This window comes from Pygocentrus nattereri, chromosome 4 (assembly GCF_015220715.1).
Source record: "Pygocentrus nattereri isolate fPygNat1 chromosome 4, fPygNat1.pri, whole genome shotgun sequence".
In the NCBI taxonomy this organism is placed as follows: domain Eukaryota; kingdom Metazoa; phylum Chordata; class Actinopteri; order Characiformes; family Serrasalmidae; genus Pygocentrus; species Pygocentrus nattereri.
This window is the reverse complement of record NC_051214.1, coordinates 41855275-41876458: the sequence shown is the minus strand read 5'-3', so window position 1 is coordinate 41876458 and position 21184 is coordinate 41855275. Positions and strand designations below refer to the sequence as shown.

The 21184-nt window shown below is 41.0% G+C and overlaps 1 protein-coding gene across 2 annotated transcripts in view; it reads left to right on the top strand.

Annotated features, from left to right (window-relative positions):
- The window catches only part of fam184a (family with sequence similarity 184 member A), a 194164-nt gene that overhangs the window by 55548 nt on the left and 117432 nt on the right, over positions 1 to 21184 (top strand). For both annotated transcript variants that reach the window (XM_017692517.2, XM_017692518.2), the window contains exons 2-4: positions 4247 to 4678; positions 9270 to 9692; positions 16204 to 16339. In XM_017692517.2, the coding sequence (XP_017548006.1) occupies positions 4247 to 4678; positions 9270 to 9692; positions 16204 to 16339 (991 nt within the window). The remainder of the gene's footprint in view (positions 1 to 4246; positions 4679 to 9269; positions 9693 to 16203; positions 16340 to 21184) is intronic.

The window sequence follows — 21184 nt, the reverse complement described above, 5'->3', positions numbered from 1 at the left end:
AGCTTGAGCTGTGTGAAATGTTCATCACGATAATGAAGCTGCGAAGTAATAATCACCCACCCTTATAATGAGGGGCATGCAGATGCTCTTATGCAACACCAGGGGAAGCCCGATGCTCCTTAGAAATGCATAGCTGACCATGCTTACAGCTTCGGCTCACAGTGAAGGGCCACTTTTGTCCTGAGAAATTGCATGCAAGATGCACTGTTAGGTTTCACAAGGCTATTTGTAAGTAGACTGTCTATAAAAAGAGACTGTAAAGTATTCAGGTCATTGAAGAAGCTGCTCATAAACTTTTATTCAGTCTCAATGCGCACTTTTCCAAGGGCATTATTTGCCTTATGGATCATACACCCTACAGTTTAGTGCATCCTCTGAATATAATTACTTTAATTAACATTGTCTGTGATCCACTTAATGCATATTCACAAGCCTTACAAATCACTGGCTCCTACTTGAGGTCCAATTGCCTGTGCAGTAATATTATATTGGTCCAGCTGGTGAGCTACTTATTGAGGTCTGAGGGGCCCGTTTTAGGTTAATGTGTCTTTTTGGAATACACAGGGAGGAGGCTCTGTGGCAGTCGAGGTTGTTGATACCCAAGAGGTGAGTCCTGCATTGCACTCTTCAGGAAAGTCGTTCAAGAGTAGAAAAACATAACCGTGCCTCATTTTAATCTCATGCTGAGTCACAGTGCTGAAACAGGCTGCGGCTATAGCCACACAATGGCATTTTCCATAGCCCCTGGGTAATCTGGACCAATTTACTGAAAGCTACATTTCACTGGACAGTATGTCGCTCTCTCACTGTCCTTCAGCAAATGTCAGTTATTATCATTATCCTAGAGCAGGTCTTATTGACTGATAAGAGGCCAGTCATAATGGCTCCTAGATTGGAGTAAGTGATTACAGCTGCAGTGCCAGGGGACGTTATTGGATTTGTCTTATTATAGCTCTGTTAGGACACAAGTCACCCTGCCTGCCAAACATGCTGGATTTATTCCGGATTAAAGACTGAACTAACATAGTTGACCAGCTCAGTCAAATCGATATCCCAAGGTTGCCAGTTGGCATCGGCTCTCCATGCTGCACTCGTGGCTACCACTCAGAGCAATATGTCAGTTTTTCAGCTGTTTTTTTTCTTTACTGTATTGCTGTGTTGCCCTGCCGTGACCTTAGAGAGAAATGTCAAACTGTGACCAATCTCCCTATGGCATAAACCTCCAAACCAGCCACGCCACAAATGTCAATTTGCTCCCTTGGTGGTGAGATGACCATAAAAATTGCTCCATAAATCAGTGTACAGCAGGGTGGAGGTCCAACCGTCAGGCCTTCAGGATATTCAGGTGTGGAGTGTTTGTTTGGGGTTCTGACTGTTGAATTTTAATATAGACAGAGAGACAGCAAAAACAGCATCATGCTAGAAGGTTTTGTGGTGTTATTTTGGAGACATCTGAAAATTCTAGCCCCCCCACCCTCCAGCCCTCCTGGGATCAGTGTTCTCCCCTCAGCTTTAAACTGCTGCTATTGCTGCTAAGCACTGCGTAGTTTTGTTTAGCCTACATACAGACACTGTCTCACATCAGGGCAGGGGTTTAGATTGGGATTTAAGCTGAGAGCACACAAAGATTTTAGCCCTGATTTTTAAAGTCACAAAGGGATTTTCCATCCACCTCTGTTATATGAATATTGAAAATGTACGAAAAAAGCCTGGAGAAGCAAGGCATTTTTTTTTAAATGCCCAAATGTTGCAAAAAGATTCTTACGCTTCGATGAGGTGGAAAAGTTGGGCCGTGTAAACTTTGTGCAAATGTACAAATGTTCATTTGTAAATGTTCATATTATCCTATTATACACTGTAACTAATGACTATATGTCAGCTCAGAGCTTGCACATACACTATATGGACAAAAGTATTGGGACACCTGCAAATTACACCTACAGGAGCTCCTATGACATATCATTCTAAATCCGTACGCATTAAAATGGAGTTAGTTCCTCATTTGTAGCTATATTAGCTTCACTCTTCTGGGAATCTTTCTACAAAATCTTGGAGTGTGTCTGTGGCAATTTTCGCCCATTTATCCTGAAGGGCATTTGTGAGGTCAGACACTGATGTTGCACCAGAGGGCCTGGCTTGCAGTCTCTAGTTCATCCCAAAGGTTTTAGATGGGGTTCAGGGCAGCTGCGCCTGAACGGTCATTGCTTTGTGCACTGGGGTGCAGTCATGTTGCACCAGAAAAGGGCCTTCCCCAAACTGTCCAGCAGCGACGTGCTTTACACCACTCTGTCCGACACTTATCATTATGCTTGGTAATGTAAGGCTTGCATGTAGCTGCATCTCCGTGGAAACTCAGCAGTGCGTTGGTGACTTTTATGCACTATGCGCCTCAGCACTTGGCGATTCGCTCTGTAACTTTACATGGTCTGACATTTCATGGCTAATTTGTTTTAGGGTTCCTAAACGCTTCCACACAATAATACCACTCACAGTTGATTGTGGAAGATGTAGGAGGGAAGACATTTTGCAAACTGACTTGTTCTAAAAGTGGTACCTCATTACAGTAAATCGCTCAAATTCAGTGATTCAGTGAACATTTGAATTCGGTGATTACGTGTTGTGTCCCAATAGTTTTGTCCATAGGTTGTATGTACATTTTTACATAGTCGTTGGTTTTACATCGGGAAATGGGGTGATACAAGTTTACACAGGATGTCTGTCATTTGCACTGAGTAAGAAACTTAGGAGTGTCTACTCAATTTACACAGAAAACATTTTGTTAAACAATTTTTTCAGTCATTTTTTCTATAATATATACATGCTTTAATGTTCTGCATTGTACTAATCAGGTGGTCTGTAAATCAGCTTGATTTTAGCCACAGAGAACATAAGTTAACACCATTTTGAGTGCCTCCATACTGAAGAAACTCCCTTTCCACAAGATTTATAGTGTTTTTATAGACATGTCAACCTGTTTTTTAACCTTATAGAAGGTAAAACATGCTGAAGTCTTTATTGTCTTTATTGAAGTAGTTATTGTATGGCATTCTCTATTCAAAGACCTACCAGCTTCTCGCATCAGTCCATCACACTCACCAGGCTGAGAGAATACAGAAGTGTTATATATGAGAGTGGACAGTAAAGATAATGACTCCTCTTCGGCGTGGGCAACCCATTGTAAGATGGTGGCAGCTTCACCCCACTCTGGCCATTATTTCCCCCAACAGCTCTCATGCAGAACAGGAGCCGCAGTGCTGATAAGTGTATTGTTCTGCTGCAGCACTTGCCTAATCAGATGTCCAGACAATTATGGAAATGAACTCTGAGCGTGACGCATAAAGAGCAAGATTCAAAGTCTGAAGTCCAATAATAATTCCCAGTTATTTTTGTCTGTAAGTTAAAATGAGCTGTCATGTTATCTTTCCCATAAATATATCATTGGCTTTTATGAATCTGATGATATCTAGGGTATTTATATTTCAAATGTGTGTATTTATAATGTATATATTGCAAATTCTTGTCTCCAAACAAACCAAACCCAGAGGGAGTTCTGACAAAGTTAACAACGCAAGATTTTACAACATGAAAACCGCAGAATGTTGACACACTTAAGAAGAACCTTTCAGAAAGTCCCCTTATCCACAGAGCACATTCATATTTTAAACTTCTGCCTGGATCGTTGTTTTTTACCCTTTGTATGCTGTTTGCGATATGAAAAATAAGGCTGTCAAAAGCAGCCGTGTCTTAAAAGAGATTCATTATTAACTTTGTCTTTCGCGTGAGAAAGTGGCGAGTTAGGCAAAGTTTTCCGGTTTTCTCAGTCAATAGAGAGGAGGATAAAGATTAGACGGCTTTTCTGGTTCCTTTCCGACTGTGCCTTTGAAAGTTATTTCCGAAAATTGTCTGCGTGATGAAAAAAGCACTTTATAGTCAGATTAATGCAGCTTTTTAGTTGGACGTCAGTCTTCTGGATTTAAAGGTCACGGAGTCCCTTGTGTGCCAGGCAGCTGTGTGTCTTCATGTGAACAAACTCAGGACAAATGTCCTGAGTCAGCAATAGGATTTACTTAACCTTTGATTTGACATTTTTTCCATGCTGATTCTCCTCAACCTTTTACTCTGTAAAAAAGAAATAAAAAATCAAAAAGCATGTAGCTCTCAGTTGGACTCTGGTAACACAAAGGTCTTTCTGGCAGAGACAGTCACTGGTCACTTGTTTATCCCATTTTCTCTTCTTCTCACCCAGGTGATCTATGCACTCAACACAAAGAATGATGAGCACGAGGCGGCCATCCAGACGCTGAAGGAGGCGCACGAGGAGGAGGTGCAGCAGATCCTGTCGGAGACGCGGGAGAAGATCATGCAGTACAAGAGCAAGATCAGCGACGAGATGGACCTGAAGAGGCGCATCCAGTCTCTGGAGGAGTCCCTGGAGCTGCACGAGCGGATGAAGCGGCAGGCATTGGCTGAGTTTGAGTCGTACAGGCAACGAGTAGAAGACATGCAGCTGTGCACAGAGGCACAGCACACGCAGCGGGTGGTAACCATGTCCCGCGAGGTGGAGGAGATGCGGCGATCCTTTGAGGAGAAGCTCCGTTCCTTCGGGCAGGTGCAGGCCCAGTTCGAGCAGGAGAAGAGGCAAGCTCTAGAGGAACTCCGCACTGCACACCGGCAAGAGGTAAGCATGGCCAGTCAGCTACAAAAGTGGTTCCAAAACTGATCCCCACCCAGACAGTCAGCATTTTTGCTCCAACCCAACTCAACATATGATGAAGGAAAAATGTGGACTGTTTGGGTGGCCCTAAGAACCTAGGAATCATGCTCTGAGCTGCAGCATATGAAGCCTGTTATGTAGATTAACAAGTATGTTTAGCAGCTTTTTAATGGTATAATTGACTCTGCACCAATCCCAGTAAAGTGGTACCAAAGAGAATAGGTTTGGACAGCCACTGCAAAACCAATTCGAAACCAGAGGGTTCCTGTCGCGTGCAAGAAGGTGAGACAGCTTGTACTTTTATTAGCGCTGTCCTAGTTCATGTTATATAGTACTGTAGACAGACATAAAAGAGATTAAGTGTCTTTGCCTGTAAAAACCTCTGTGTAACCTTAGATAGATTAAGGGCACTTGAAAAAGATGTTGTTCGTTGAATGTAAACTTTTATGTTCAGAAATTATTATTTTTATAAATACCACATTTATTGTATGTTACATACACTATATGGCCAAAAATACATGGACACCTGACCATCACACATATAAGAACTTGTAGGAAGTCCTATTCCAGAACCATGGGCGTTAATATGGAGTTGCTCTATGCCCTCCTTTGCAGCTATAACAGTGTCCGTTCTTCTGGGAGGGCTTTCCATGGGATTTTCGAATTTGTGTCCATTCAGTTAAATACACATTTCCGAGGTCAGGTACCGATGTTAGATGAGAAGGCCTGGCTCGCGGCTGACATTCCAATTCATCCCTAAGGTGAGTGGGGTTAAGGTCAGGGCTCTGTGCAGGCCACACCAAACTTGTCAAGCCATGTCTTTATGGAGCTCTTTTTGTGGACAGAGACACCGTCATGTTGGAACAGGTAAGAGTCTTCCTCAGACTGTTGCCATGATGCTGTAAACATATAATTGTCTAAAATGACTTTAAATGCTGTAGCATTAACATTACCCTTTGCTGGAACTAAGGGGTCTAAACCTTGAAAAACAGCCCCGGGTCATTATCTTTTCTCCACCAAACTTTAGGGTTGGTACTATGCATTTTCACAGGTAATGTTCTTCTGGCAGCTGCCAAACCCAGATTCATCCTTCAGACTGCCATGTAGTGAAGCGTGATTCATCACTCCAGAGAGCACATTTCCACTGCAGTGTCCACTGGCAGCGTGCTTTACACCACTCTAGCTGACGCTTGGCATCTTAGGCTTGTGTGCAGCTGCTTGGCTGTTCAAGCTATCAATGCACAGTTTTTGTGCTCCTATTGCTTCCAAAAGCAGTTTAGAACTTAAGCAATAGAACATGAGAGGGAGTGTGTTCTTGGCAAATAACATCACAGCTGAAGGCGAGTGCCGTAGATCATCACAGCCGTGATGTTATAGCAATAACACATGATCTCAAGTGTTCTATTGGTTTTATATAACAGTTAAATAAAGTAAGAAATAAATAAATTGGGCTGTTTTAATGTTCGTTCCTTCCGCCAAATTATAGTTCTTTAACAAGCAGCTTGTTGCTACGTCAGAGTAATGAGCTCCGCTTTTCCAGCTCCTTACTCAGACCAACTGACAGTTTGTGAATTTAGTGTAGTCTCATCTTCAGCATCTGACCAAATCGACTGTAGGTCAAATATGTTCTTAAAAGTATCCGTTTTCTGTTTGTGGCTTGAGCAGCTCCTACAGCTGTCAAAGTCATTGCTTAGCAACAGCGTCTCAGCGGAATGATAGTGTTGAAAAACCTGTGATCTTATGGCAAAATAACAGCATGGTTAGAACGCTTCTCAACCACTCAACCAATCAGCTTGCGTGGCCGGAGCTAACTGTTGTATAATTTGTAATAAGTAATAAACTATTATAGAGCTAATTTTTACCCTTTACTCACTTCAGCAGAGTTTGTGTGGTCTGCCACTTTGTGGCTGAGATGTTGCTTCTAGACACTTTCATTTGAAAATAGTAGCACGTACAATTTACGAGGGAAGATATAGCAGGGCAGAAATTTTACAAACTGACTTGTGGCAAAGGTGGCATCCAATGGCAGTGCCACATTTGGTCACTGAACTCAGTACAACATCAGACAACATAGCTTCAGGTTTCTGCACATGAGAAAAACATGTCTCAGCTCTCGTACATCAGGAAAACTGGGCTGATTCATAATTCAGATTATTATTATTTTCAATATTATTGAAAATATTTCAGTTTTTTCTGTTATTATCATAATTATTGTTGATGTGTGTTTATTATAACGTGTGAAGAAAACTAAATTATAAATAAAAAATAAACAAGAGGAAAAGTATACTGGAAGTTTTCATCCAAATAGGTTTAAAACTGGAAAAAAAAGATTTAAACTGTTTATCTTGGCAAATATAAATATAGAGAAAAAACAAAACGTTTATAAAAATAATAATAATTTGTGGGATTAAAAAAGTATCACTTAACTTAAAAAGTGTCTTGTTGTCTACTCAGAGAAAGTATCTTTGCTGTCTACAAATATGTTAGCAAGAAAGCCAGTCCTGAGCTCAGATATAGCTAGAAACAAAAGCCTATGTTGATACCTAGAGAAAAGACGTTCAACACAGTGCAGTGCAATCCATCCATCCATCCATCCATCCATTATCTTCCGCTTCTCCGGGGTTCAGGTCGCGGGGGCAGCATCCTAAGCAATGAAGCCCAGACCTCCCTTTCCCCAGCCACTTCCACTAGCTCTCCAAGGGGGATTCCGAGGCGCTTCCAGGCCAGCTGGGCGATATAGTCACGCCAGCGTGTCCTGGGTCTTCCCCGAGGTCTCCTCCCAGGTGGACTTGCCTGTGACACCTCCCGAGGGAGGCGTCCAGGAGGCATCCTAACCAGATGCCCGAACCACCTCAGCTGGCTCCTCTCGACGTGGAGAAGCAGCGGCTCTACTCCGAGTCCCTCCCGGATGACTGAACTTCTCACCCTATCTCTAAGGGAGAGTCCAGACACCCTGCGGAGGAAACTCATTTCGGCCGCTTGTATTCGCGATCTCGTTCTTTCGGTCATTACCCAAAGCTCATGACCATAGGTGAGGATGGGAACGTAGATCGACCGGTAAATCGAGAGCCTTGCCTTATGGCTCAGCTCTTTCTTTACCACAACAGACCGGTAAAGAGCCCGCATCACTGCTGACCCAGCACCAATCCGCCTGTCAATCTCCCGCTCCCTTTTACCATCACTCATGAACAAGACCCCGAGATACTTGAACTCCTCCACTTGAGGCAAGTTTAACACAGTGCAGTGCAATACAGTGCATTTCAATAAGTGCAGTACAACACAATGCAATAAGTATTTAATTCAGTGCTCACTTTAGTGCTGCATGAGATGTGTCTTTAGTCTGTGTCTGAAAAACCACGAGAGACTTCGTTAACGAATATATCCTCCTTTTTGGCTGGAGGCTTGAAAAATGTTGAGATATATACATTGTTAGCCAAATGGAACAGAGCCAAGTAGTCCTAGTTACAAGCTGGGCCAGGTTCTCGATGGCCTTATTTCCCTCTCAGTCTAGGACTACTCTAGCGACTTTTGATATGCCTCATTCTCAAAAGAAGGATAGAACTTTCTATCCTTAAGGTAGTTGTGGTGTTAGGTAGTTGGGCTGAACCTTCAAGGGAAGGTGGCACAACAGCTGTTTTTCTCTTTGCCAGTGACAGTGCATTTCTATATGCACACAGCCAGTAGGAAGAGAATGAGAGAGCCCACATGGTACATCATTACAGTCTGCCTAGTATGAATAATGGCAAGAACTTATGTTCATTTTATGTTACTAATTTTATTTCACACATAGTTGTCCGCAGAAGTTTGGGCACCCCTGATAAAATTACATGTTTTGTCAGTTTTCCAAGTTAAAATAAGTTGGCATCCTCTACACCGAACACACCTCTGCACATTTTAGTGCACAAATTATAATTATTTGCTAAATTTAATATAATGAGGGAAAAAAATATAACATGTGGACTGTGCAAAAGTTATGGCAATTTTTTTATTTTATGTTTTATTTTTTCCAATGTGCTAAACTGTTGAAAATGTGCAGAAAAATTTCAGAGAATATTTTAACTTATTTTCACTTAAAATCAATAAAACTTATTTGACCGGGGTGTTCACATTTTTGTGTAGAACTGCATGTGTGCATAATGGTAATGCCTGATTGTTTGTTACTCCATATTAGTAATTATGTTAATAAAGAAAAAACCAGGGTACAGTTAGATCACAATGGTTAGACAAGTATAATGAACTGTTTTATTTTGTTTATTTTGAATGTTATGACAGTTATAGTTTTATTTTTATCATTTTTGCCTTATAAAGTCTTTGTTAATTGTGCTCTTTAAAAAGTAAAATATGATGACAAAAAAAATTATATTCTTTTTACTGCTTATGTGAACAGGACCTGAAATGTTTTGAGAATTACTGCAGCAGCCCGTTATGACCAAGGCTGGGAAGATATGAAGGTCCTAGTGGGTTAAATGCTTTTGAGAATCCAGCCCCAGAGTTCAGTCCTGGGCCTACAGTTCCTAATTATATGTGCCACATCTCACACTGGTTTTCATTGCAGGTCCAAGAGTTGCTTCGTTCTCATCAGAGCCAGAATGCCAACTACAGTAAAGACCAGGAGAAGCTTAGCCAGCTGCACAAGCAAGAGGTGGAAGCTCTGACGGAGAGGGTGGAGGAGCTCAAACAGGATAAGAAGCGTCTGGTGGAGGAGTATGAGGCCAAGCTGAACAAGGCCCAGGCCTTCTATGAGCGTGAGCTGGAGGCCATGAAGCGCACGCAGCAGATGACGGCAGAGAACCTTCTGGCCTGGAAGAAGACGGAGGCAGAGCTGAGGAAGGAGTTCCAGGCGCAAGAGGCAGCGCTGCAAAAGACACTGGGTAAACTGCGCTCCGAGCTGCAGAGGGTCCAGGAGGAGGCCAGGGAGAGCCGAGAGAAATCCCACAAACTACAGGCTACTCTCACCGCAGCAGAGAACAACATAAAGGTAACAGTTTCATTCTTGTAAGACTTTGTTGCCTGTCGTTTGGGTGACTGTGTTCCATGTAAATCACCAAAGAGCACTTTGAGATGAGAGTCACAATCACAGCAGCTTATCTTTAGTGTGTAACTTGCTGTAATTAGGATGTATGGTGCTCCACATCGTCTGTGCACACCGCTTAAAGCTGTTTTATCTTTTTTTTCTCTTCAAGGGCGATCTCTTAATCCTCAGGAATTTCAGATTAAATTCAAGAGACAAGGGAAGTAGAAGTATGTGTCAGAGACAAAGCAAAACTAAATACTTTGATCTTACGGAGTTAGATTGCACATAATCCACAGTTTGATCTAAGTAAGGGGTTAATTTGAGTTGATATTAATTAAAGCTGGTAACATTTTCTAGTACATTTATTTATTTATTACTGATTGATTGAAAAAGTTTATTTATGCAGTGTAGAGCCAATTAGCTCTCTTTGTATTTTCCACCGAGTTCCTTTCTCAAGGGTGTAATTACACTGGTCAGAAGGGCACTTGAACTAAGGCCCGTTAATGGTAGGCAGGGCATTGCTGACTTTTTTATTTTTAAGAGCAAACTTGTCTTTAAAGCTGGACTATGTCAGACTATTTTGTTAGAATTGAAAGAAATAGCAGTACTGAGTCAGGAGTGAAAACACATTAAAATATGGTGTCTGTTTGCTGCTGGGAGTTACCCCATGAAGCTTGAAATAAAGTCAGAGGTGTCAGGTCTATTTCTGCTCAAAAAAATAAAGGGAACACTCAAATAACACATCCTATATCTGAATGAATGAAATATTCTCATTGAATTCTTTGTTCTGTACAAAGTTGAATGTGCCGACAACAAAATCACACAAAAATCATCAATGGAAATCAAATTTATTAACCAATGGAGGCCTGGATTTGGAATCACACACAAAATTAAAGTGGAAAAACACACGACAGGCTGATCCAACTTTGATGTAATGTCCTTAAAACAAGTCAAAATGAGGCTCAGTGTTGTTTGTGGCCTCCACATGCCTGTAAGACCTCCCTACAACACCTGGGCATGCTCCTGATGAGGTGGCGGATGGTCTCCTGAGGGATCTCCTCCCAGACCTGGACTAAAGCATCCGCCAACTCCTGGACAGTCTGTGGTGCAACGTGGCGTTGGTGGATGGAGCGAGACATGATATCCCAGATGTGCTCAATCGCATTCAGGTCTGGGGAACAGGCGGGCCAGTCCATAGCTTCAATGCCTTCATCTTGCAGGAACTGCTGACACACTCCAGCCACATGAGGTCTAGCATTGTCCTGCATTAGGAGGAACCCAGGGCCAACCGCACCAGCATATTGTCTCACAAGGGGTCTGAGGATCTCATCTCGGTGCCTAATGGCAGTCAGGCTACCTCTGGCGAGCACATGGAGGGCTGTGCGGCCCTCCAAAGAAATGCCACCCCACACCATTACTGACCCACTGCCAAACCGGTCATGCTGAAGGATGTTGCAGGCAGCAGATCGCTCTCCACGGCGTCTCCAGACTCTGGCACGTCTGTCACTTGTGCTCAGTGTGAATCTGCTTTCATCTGTGAAGAGCACAGGGCGCCAGTGGCGAATTTGCCAATCCTGGTGTTCTCTGGCAAATGCCAAGCGTCCTGCACGGTGTTGGGCTGTGAGCACAACCCCATCTGTGGACGTCGGGCCCTCATACCATCCTCATGGAGTCGGTTTCTAACCGTTTGTGCAGACACAGGCACATTTGTGGCCTGCTGGAGGTCATTTTGCAGGGCTCTGGCAGTGCTCCTCCTGTTCCTCCTTGTACAAAGGTGGAGGTAGCGGTCCTGCTGCTGGGTTGTTGCCCTCCTACGGCCTCCTCCACGTCTCCTGGTGTACTGGCCTGTCTCCTGGTTGCGCCTCCAGCCTCTGGACACTACGCTGACAGACACAGCAAACCTTGCCACAGCTCACATTGATGTGCCATCCTGGATGAGCTGCACTACCTGAGCCACTTGTGTGGGTTGTAGAGTCCGTCTCATGCTACTACGAGTGTTAAAGCACCATCAACATTCAAAAGTGACCAAAACATCAGCCAGAAAGCAGAAAGGTACTGAGAAGTGGTCTGTGGTCCCCACCTGCAGAACCACTCCTTTATTGAGTGTGTCTTGCAAATCGCCAATGATTTCCACCTGTTGTCTATTCCATTTGCACAACAGCAGTGAAATTGATTGTCAATCAGTGTTGCTTCCTAAGTGGACAGTTTGATTTCACAGAAGTTTGATTTACTTGGAGTTATATTGTGTTGTTTAAGTGTTCCCTTTATTCTTTTGAGCAGTGTATATAGTAGAGCTGAGTTGATGTAATCTACAAATATGATTGCTATATCCAGATAGAAATGAACTGGAAAGCTGTGCAAATTCTTTCTGCCAGTTTGGGAACCCACTGTGATTATTTTGGGACAGGCAAAGAGGACCAGAGCCAGCTCAAGTTGGCTGTGTCGCTGAATAAATTAGGCTAGTGGTAGATGCCCCCCCACCCAACCACACAGAGAAATACTAGCTACACCACTCCATTTATACATTTAATAAGAAAAATAGATAAAGTCTCTTTCTTTTCATGACTCCAAAGAGCTGCCAAAGACCTGAGAGTGTACATTCATTGTAATGGTGAGAGAAGTTGTCGGCATGAACATTGAGCACACAGTCCACACAGCTAAGTGGGAGCTGATGGAAGGTGGCTGTCAAAAGTTAACTCAAGCTGGCCTGTCATTGTTCATGATACCATCATATATGATGGAGGTACAAGGAGTATGACCGTTCATAGACTCTTGATTGATAGATAGGTAGGTGGGGACATCCTGCACTTATTTAATTGGTGGAATGTATTTATTATCAACAATAATACCATTAGTAATGCTCTGTTTACTGAAATGCATATTACTCTATTATTAAAATATGACTACATTTATTAATAATTACTACTAAATGTAACCTATCACATGCCTGCTGCCTAAGCAGATCCATTTACCATTTCATAAATATTCCCTATAAATAATAACACAAACATGAATATACCGCACAAATATACCCCATAATGAATAAAAACACAAATATATAGTACGATACGCAAATAACAATAACAGCGTGCCATGTACAGTGATTAATAAAATATGTTTAGTGTTGATGTGTGGTAAACATGAAAATGTGATCAAGGGTTTGTATTTTTATCTGGGTTGTGTTGCATGTTTGATCTTATGCTTATGAATCCAGCCACATTTCAAAAGGTGCAGTGCACAGAGGCGTCCCTAATTTGTCCTTAGTAAACACAAAGTCACCCTTTAATAAGTGAGCAGCCTTGAAATCCCTGGAACCTGTTTCTGAATTTAGATCATAAATGGAGGCATATTTATGCCTGTAATTAGTGGAGAAAGGTGTAGAGCTGCATTAGAGCGAACGGAGAAAAGGAAAGAAAGAATGAATCATTCAGATAAAGCTAAAGTTTCACAGGCTCTGTTGTTGTAAATGACACAGTATTATAAAAAGTGCTCAAAGAATCCTACAGCTCTCTTGTACAGCCATATTCAAGCATACTTTTTGGCGAAGACAAAACGGCCGCCTCACTCCGCAGCTGTATTCACTCTGCTGAAAGCTGCTCTTTTAATAGAATCGATTTGGAGTCACTGTGACATTTTCAAAGTCTTGTGTCTCATAATGGGCTTGCCCTCAGGGGCACATCCCGGTCAGTTTTGGTTAATCTGTGTTGATCAGATGCAGAAATGTAAGGATGGTGATGGTTAAAGCAGCTATGGACTAAGAACCGGCACAGCTTTTATTAGGAAAGAGCAACACAAACAGGTTTGCTGAATGAAGCGCAGTGTTTACTTAAACTCATCTGGTCTCAGCGCACCTGGGGCCACTGTCTCCAGACGTAGACCAATCAGAAGCTTACATAATCCTCAGGCAAAGGCATAATGGCATGGTGGTCATTGTCACCTTTCAGCTGTGCCTCTCAACTCCTCATCAATCAGCGGTCACTTGGGGCAGGGGAGCAGATCAATGTGTTGCTTTGAACACAACAACACACACTAGAGTTCTACAAGGCAAGACGAACACTGTGGTGCTACTTTGCTCATTGAGCTTTCCCTTCAACTCTCTAAATGAAAGACTGGAATCTCATCGGTGTTGCTTAACTCTCAGGCCCAATCGCATGTCTCCTTTTTACCCCTACCCTTGTTTTCAAGTGTCACCCTAACCACTTGGAATGGAGTCACAAAGGGACCACCTCAAATAGGGGGCTTAACACAATTATTTATTATCACCCACTTGTAATTCATTGGTGATACGAAGCTGAAGTCAGCTATTCTTGTTTGAATTTTCACGTTCCACCTTAAATGTGCTTTAAGCGCCAATACTGCTGGACTATTTAAGGTGGAACGGGTAAATTAGCTAGCTAGCTACTGAGACGTTAGCATACTTTTAGCGATTTTTTTTGTGCTTGTTATGAAGAAAGCGGCCATAATACATTGAAACGACATTAATATAATACAATGGTTATTGTAATTTTTAATGGAGAAAATATTTACATTTGTGGGTTTCTTTGGTCACTCGTGCAGCCGTCTTGCCAGTTTTTCTTTTTTTCTCATAACACTCCATTTGGAGTGTGTCTCTGAAAAACCTCCGTTTAGAGGACCATGTAACTCTAACAGTTCACCCTACCCCTCTATCTCAAAAAATTGGGACACCCTACCTCTAGACATGAACGCGCAAAACATAGGGCTAAGGGCCAAGTGGTAGGGCAAGGGGTGAAATAGGATTGGGCCATAGTCTCAATTATCACTGTCAATAACAAAAGCATATTGTAATTTAAACTATTAAAATAATGAATCCCAAAAATATAGTAATAGTTAATCGTGATTTATCACACACTGTAAACTTAAGTTTTTACGTACAAAAATGTAATCTGGCTGCCTTAAAACTTAAAAAATTAGTCAACAGAAAGTAAAATACACGATAACTGTTAACTGACTTTTTGATGTTCAATGAACTTGAAATTTGAAAACAACCAACTGACTGACTGTTAAAATAAATATTGTTCTTTACAGTATATTTGTCCCATTCGCTTAAGTTTGACCATAAAGAGAGATTTTTTACATTTATAAAGATTTATTTTGTCTCCAGATACCCAAAGCTAATATTAATTAAACATTTTTTTTGCACAGGCCACATTATGTGTTTGATTGCTTTTCTTAATATGTTGATTTAAGGAAATAAACAGTAATTGTGTATTTGTGTGTGTTCTCTGCAGAGGATGTGTTCACTTATTTTAACTTAGAAAATCAACAAAACATGCCATTTGACCGGAGGTGCACAAACCTTTGCATACAACTGTGTCATATCACTGCTGTCGGAAGAAAACCTTGTATCTCCATTTTTGTTTTTTCAGTTTTCGACATAATTTCAAAATACCTGTTGCTCTTTATTGTATCTAAATTTCTTGATGAATGGACCAAAAGAAGAAGCCCAGAAAGACTTGGAAAGACGTCTGGTTCCTTTAACTTACATGAAATGACAGTCATTTTAAAACTTTTTACTTAAAAAGGTTTAAAAAATACTAAAATCCTCTTTGACTGTAGCCTCTCACTGTAAAAACAATATGACTCTGTAAGTTCTTGAATGGAACATTTTACTTGAAACTACTCTGAATGAACTTCCCAAAGACTGAATTATACAGAAAGTTTGAAAAACTGGTAGAATTGCCTTTAAGTTAGAAAACAGAAGTGAATGGCAGGTATTGGCCATTCAGGGGGTTAACAGTGACCTGCATAATATACCACAGCATGCAGACAAAATGGCTTTTTTGTCCAGCAAAGAGAATGAAGAAGAATAGGAATTCATGTGCATTCAGTTCCACTGCAGGGTTCTATTTGAGATTGGACCCCTTTGTGAACTATAAAACTAGATGTGTATTATTTCATGAATAATGAGCAGCTGAGTGGAGACAACACTCGCAGTGTGCTATAAAAACTGTCTAATTAGGGATGAGGACTTGTCTGCTCATCTTCACTTCTCCAGAATATGCAGTCTGTGTGAATGAGAGTGTGCATGTGCCAGTGAGAAGAGTGGAAAGGGTAATACAGCACGGCACAACAGAGACAAAGCGAGAGAGAGAGACTGAAAAGGGGAGAGAGCAGATAGATAGCAATGATTTGATTAATAGGTGAGAAAATGACAGCAATAGAGAGAAAAATCAGTGAGAGAAGGAAAGTGAGGGCAGCAGAGGAAATTGCTGTAGAGAATGGAAGAGGAAGAGATAATGTGTGCATTCACAATTAATAAGGGTGAGGGAGAGAGACGAGGGACTGAAAAAGGAAATAGCTGGACAGAGAGAGACAAGAGTACAGCCGGCGATCAGATAAAGAAAGGCAGCCCGAACGAGAGCGCAAATCAGTGAGAAGTGAGAATGAGCCAGCAGCCGTGTCACTCAGTGATGATCTGCTGCTTTGATTGATGGGTTTCTGTGTATGTCTGCAGGAGCTCCACAAACAGCTGGATGAGGTGACTCAGGATGCGGAGATCATAGCCATCCGGCAGAAAGAAGCGGAGTGCGAACTGGAGGCCACCAGAGACCGAGTTCAGCAGCAGGCCACTGAGATCCTCCTCAAAGCCAGTGAGATAACTCTGTTTCCTTTAACATTGCTGACATGTCTACACCCCGACATATCTATGCTGTCTTCTTTACTTGTTTTCAAGTCTAAAATCGGAGACAAAGCTCTTGCTTTCATTTGTGTCTAAAGCCAGTGATGTTTAAATCTAGGGCCTGACCAGTATATCGCTGGCTAGAGCAAATGGTATTACAGTTTCTTGGATTTACTTGCATCAGTGTAGATCCCACCGATAAAGCACTGATAATAGCTGCGTTCCAAAGCCAAGGCTGCAGCTGAGGTAGGGCAGGTCTCCAGTAGGTCTGTCCTGTGATGACACCTCCTTAGTAGCCTAGTGTGGTGAGGTCACGAAAAGGTCCTGCCTCTTGAAATCGCGGTGTGCAACTTGTGAGGGAACTGGTGAGAGAAAATAGAGCCCGCTGCATTATGTGCGTAGCTGTGGTAGCTAATATGTCAACAAGCTTATGTAGTATGATAAAATGTGTCAATACAGATACTTCTGACTAAAATATATCATTTGTTTAATTTTAATTTGTGCTTTAATTAATCATTCTACACTTTATAAGGTAGTGAAGACTAATTCAAGGACATGAACTTGCATTTTGAAACAAGCTCTGCTCCAATGGCTCCATTTTCCGTCATTTTTCTGGGGCTCTTCTTTTTTCTTCACAACGTTGTCGCATCCTTGAAATCACTTCGCACATAGGCTGCATTTCTAGGCTGTTCATGAAGGGTCCTTCACTTTGGAACAGCGTGATATGACGAGGCAGCCGAGAAATGCAGCCTACCTCGACTGCACCCTAGCTTTGGAATGCAGCTACAGTCTCTAGGGCTGTCAAATGAATACAATAAGTGCTTGATATTAATAATATTGTTTTGGGCAGTAAGATTTTTATTTCAGGAAAGTTCTAGTGTTAGAATGAACCTCTCCATAAACCTTTCCAAACCTCTCATTGTGGTAGCCCAGTATTATTTGCTGTTATAATCCAATACCTTTTTGGTTAATGTACTCAATCCTTCTTTGTGTTAATCAAATGTGCTTGTGGCGGAATTGAATAAGTCCATGTGGTAACTGGGGGAAATGAGGAAAATATGGAACCAAACTTTGTTCTTGAAACTACCTCATACGATAAAACATATAACCAGATTTTGCAAAATATACAGTATTTGTGTTTTTTACATTTATATAATATAATAACATTGTGTGTTTTACAATAAGAAAAACACTGCAGCATATATTGGACATGCTTATGTTAGACATGCAAAGCTTTTCCAAAGAGTATTTACAAGTGGCTTGTTTTGCAATTTGGGAAGTTCTGCTTTTTATTTGAGTTGTGGAAATTTGGCAGTTGAGAGCTGACAATCATATTTCATAAATTGCAGTTGACAACTGACAACGATTTGACTTGACAATCATACCAGATATGAAAGCAGTGTAATTCTTTCATTTTTAATGTAATAAGAGCAAATATCATGAGTTAGCTGAAATTTTATGCACATACAACTAGTACTAGTGACAAAATGTTCATGTTTGTCAGACCCTTTTTAGAATGCTACTCACAAATGTAGGTTGTGGTTCTATTTTGGTCCTACTGACTGCCAGAGGTGGTTCCAAGCTCAGTGGCTGATGTATGTTAACAAAGTCACAAGCAATAGACTCACCTAGAGTGAAGCTGAGAAGCCCCACATAGCCCCAGCAAGCTCTTTATGTCATGAGAGGCCCAGAAGAATCAGAGGAGTAATGACCAAGCAGCTGCTGCACAGGCACACACCAGCAAAACACCTTTTGCTGCCACCTAGTATCAGAGCCGATCCAGGTATGTTTTAAATGCATCAAGTATCACCTGAATGAAGCCTGATTCACTGCTGATCCTTTGTTGAGTTGTAGTTTGCAAGAGGTGATGTAAACAGGAATTATCCACAACCTGCAGAAATTAGGCCTGTTTTCAGAAGTTTAACAGTCTACAGTGTGGAACTAATTTACAGTTAAAAATGAAAACTTGCATACATGCAACGCCAATGTTTCCACTATGTTTGAACCACTGTTCATGTAAACGTGGGCACATAAAATGTGAATGAGTGGCTTTATCAGTAGAAACATGTACTACGTGCACACCCATCACATTTTGCACTGCGACTGATTAAAGTGTCACGAAAACGTTCCAACTTTACTGTTTGTGTCCCTTCTGGTTCAAAACACCCAAGATAGCAGAAACAGTGCATTTAAAACAAAGAGAAATTAGCAGCACAGTATAATGGATGTTTGATGTAAATCATTCTCCCAAAGAAAGCTGTTAGTCTAGACTGTATATCATTACAAGCATATCAATAATGAATGGTTTTACTGTAGCACTTTAAAGGTATCATGTTAGTCAGTCACTTTGGATCATACACGCTCAAATGTAGTCTTGGGACACTCTCTGACTGCATGTCTGGCTTATTTTTAATTTTCCATGCTCCTTTGTATCCATCAGAAAAGTTATAACAGCCAGCAATAACGGCCAGGTTTACTACCTGAAACTCAGAATGATCTCTTCTTTTGGATGACGGATTGAGGTTTTCCAGGCATGGAGTACTTGTGTGTGCACAATTGATGCTCAAGTTTATTGTGTGTTTTCTTTTGGCTGGTCAGAATGTGGCAGTTTTTTTGGCCCTTTCTTATGTACATTTTTTTACATTTGATTTTGTATGTCTGCAATCTTTATTACAGATATTTTATTACCAAAAGACAATATCTGACAGATTAATTTACCTCAATAGTTTTCGATGTTTTCTATAATGTGTGTTATAGTAGTGTCCCATCATTGTTTGGAAGTAAAATAGGAGCTTAGGTGACACTTTTCTACCTGCCTGTTGTTCATTTGAACCAAAGTATTGCTTGATAAGTAAAAATATAGCTAAAACAATGTTCACATGAATATGGTAAATAATAACAAATTAAATCATTCTAAAAAGAACAAGTGATGATGGAGGTGTCCCTAGTTGTTAGGCTAGTTGTTAAGTCCGTATTAAGCACATTTATTGAAGGTCATTTAAAAATAAAAATGTAAGCCATAAAATCGAAATATGTAAGTTTGATCGTCACATTATGCACATCATGGACAAAACTTTGTCCAAAATGCAAAATTACAGGAAAAAGAAAAAAGTTTTCAACTATGAATGGAAGCCAATTGAACCAGGTTTCTTACAAAGTTATGTTGGACCATTTCTATTGGTGTATTCATTGTGAATTTGTAACAAATGCCAACTGACATTTTTAAACTATATTAAAGAAATTAAAACAACAAAAACGGAGATTCACAGTTTTGTCCTGACAGTGATGACATTAAAAATGAAATGATTTTGCTGCAGCATTAATTGGCAGCCTAACTAACCTACATTGTGGGGCTGTATTGTCTAATATAATCTAAATAAAATAAAAAATACGAATATGAGACTGGATTGGCGAATACTCAACTATAAGTTGCTTGGATCAGGGGCAAAAAATGGATTGGGGTATCTCTAAGGAATCCTCCAAGCAGAATGACGAGGTACTGACCCGGTGGCAGCTGCTTGTGGAACTTGTTTTCAAAACTGGAAAAAACAGTGTATAACAGGATATTTATAACACAACTGTGTGTCCAGTTAAGGACAACACATTTTGTATTCACTTTAAATTTAAAGGTGCTATTGTGTTGAGTTTTTAACATATACTTTATCAGAGATATGTACCGCTATGTGCAAAGGTTTGGGCACCCCTGGTACCCAAGATGTATTGATTTTAGTTATAGTATGCAATTTTTAGAAATGTTTTTACAGTGTGATGAAACTAAGTTATGTGCTAAAAGTTTCAGAAAAATGCCATATTTAAGTCTGTAAAGCATGTGTTAACTTATTATCACTTAGAAAGTCATTAAAACCTTTATACATATACTTGTATATATTTTTGACCTTGTACAAATTGTATTGAAATAATGAAAACACAAAAGTGTGTTGCTAATTAAAACAGTATTTGGGCATGTAGAGATCACTTCCACTGCTGAGTGGGATGGACTCCCTTTCATGGATGCAGGAGTCTATTTATTCCTATCACTGATGTGAACTGACCATTCATCTATCTGGCTACATGGTACTTTAAAGACTGGGCAATACTGGGAGCATTGAGTGTCTTGCTTTTCAGTAAATGAAGCCAGTTGAATACTGTTATTTACCTACTGAAGACATAAAACTAGGTTAGGTCAAGCTGTCAGAGCCTTTTAGACTCTACTGCAAGTGTAGTGGACTCAAAGCTTTACCACATTTAGCTGAGCTAACAGCCAGTAGAAAAGCAGCCTTCAGTGAAATTGATCCGTATCAGTGGCCAAATCTCATGGCTGGACTGTAGGTGAGCATGAAGTTGCCACTAACTTTAAGGAAAGTATTGATCAAATTATTGTGCACCTATGGATGAACACCCAATTGCTTGCAACACATGTGAAACATATCCTGACCCATACGCTCACAGTCCATCAACCCTGACACAGTGGCCACAGCCAGAACCGAAGGCAATGTAGGTGCAGGGGCCACAATTTCAGTAGTTAGAGAAGTTCACAGGGTTTCACTGCATATGAAACTGCAGTGGTTGGTTCAGAGAGTGATTTATTACATTCTCTATTCTATTCTCATCTCCTCTGTGATTAATAAATTAAATAGGAGCCTCAGAGTTTCAGACCTGGGGCCAGAAATGGTTCTTTGATTTGCCCCAAGGCCAGTTTCAGCTGGTGTGTGTGTAGACGTCAAAGTTTTGGGGTGACAGATGACCTGCTGGTATCCTGGCAACAGCAGCTGAATGTCCCAGCTCAGTGGCACACTGAGACCTCATCAACACCCGC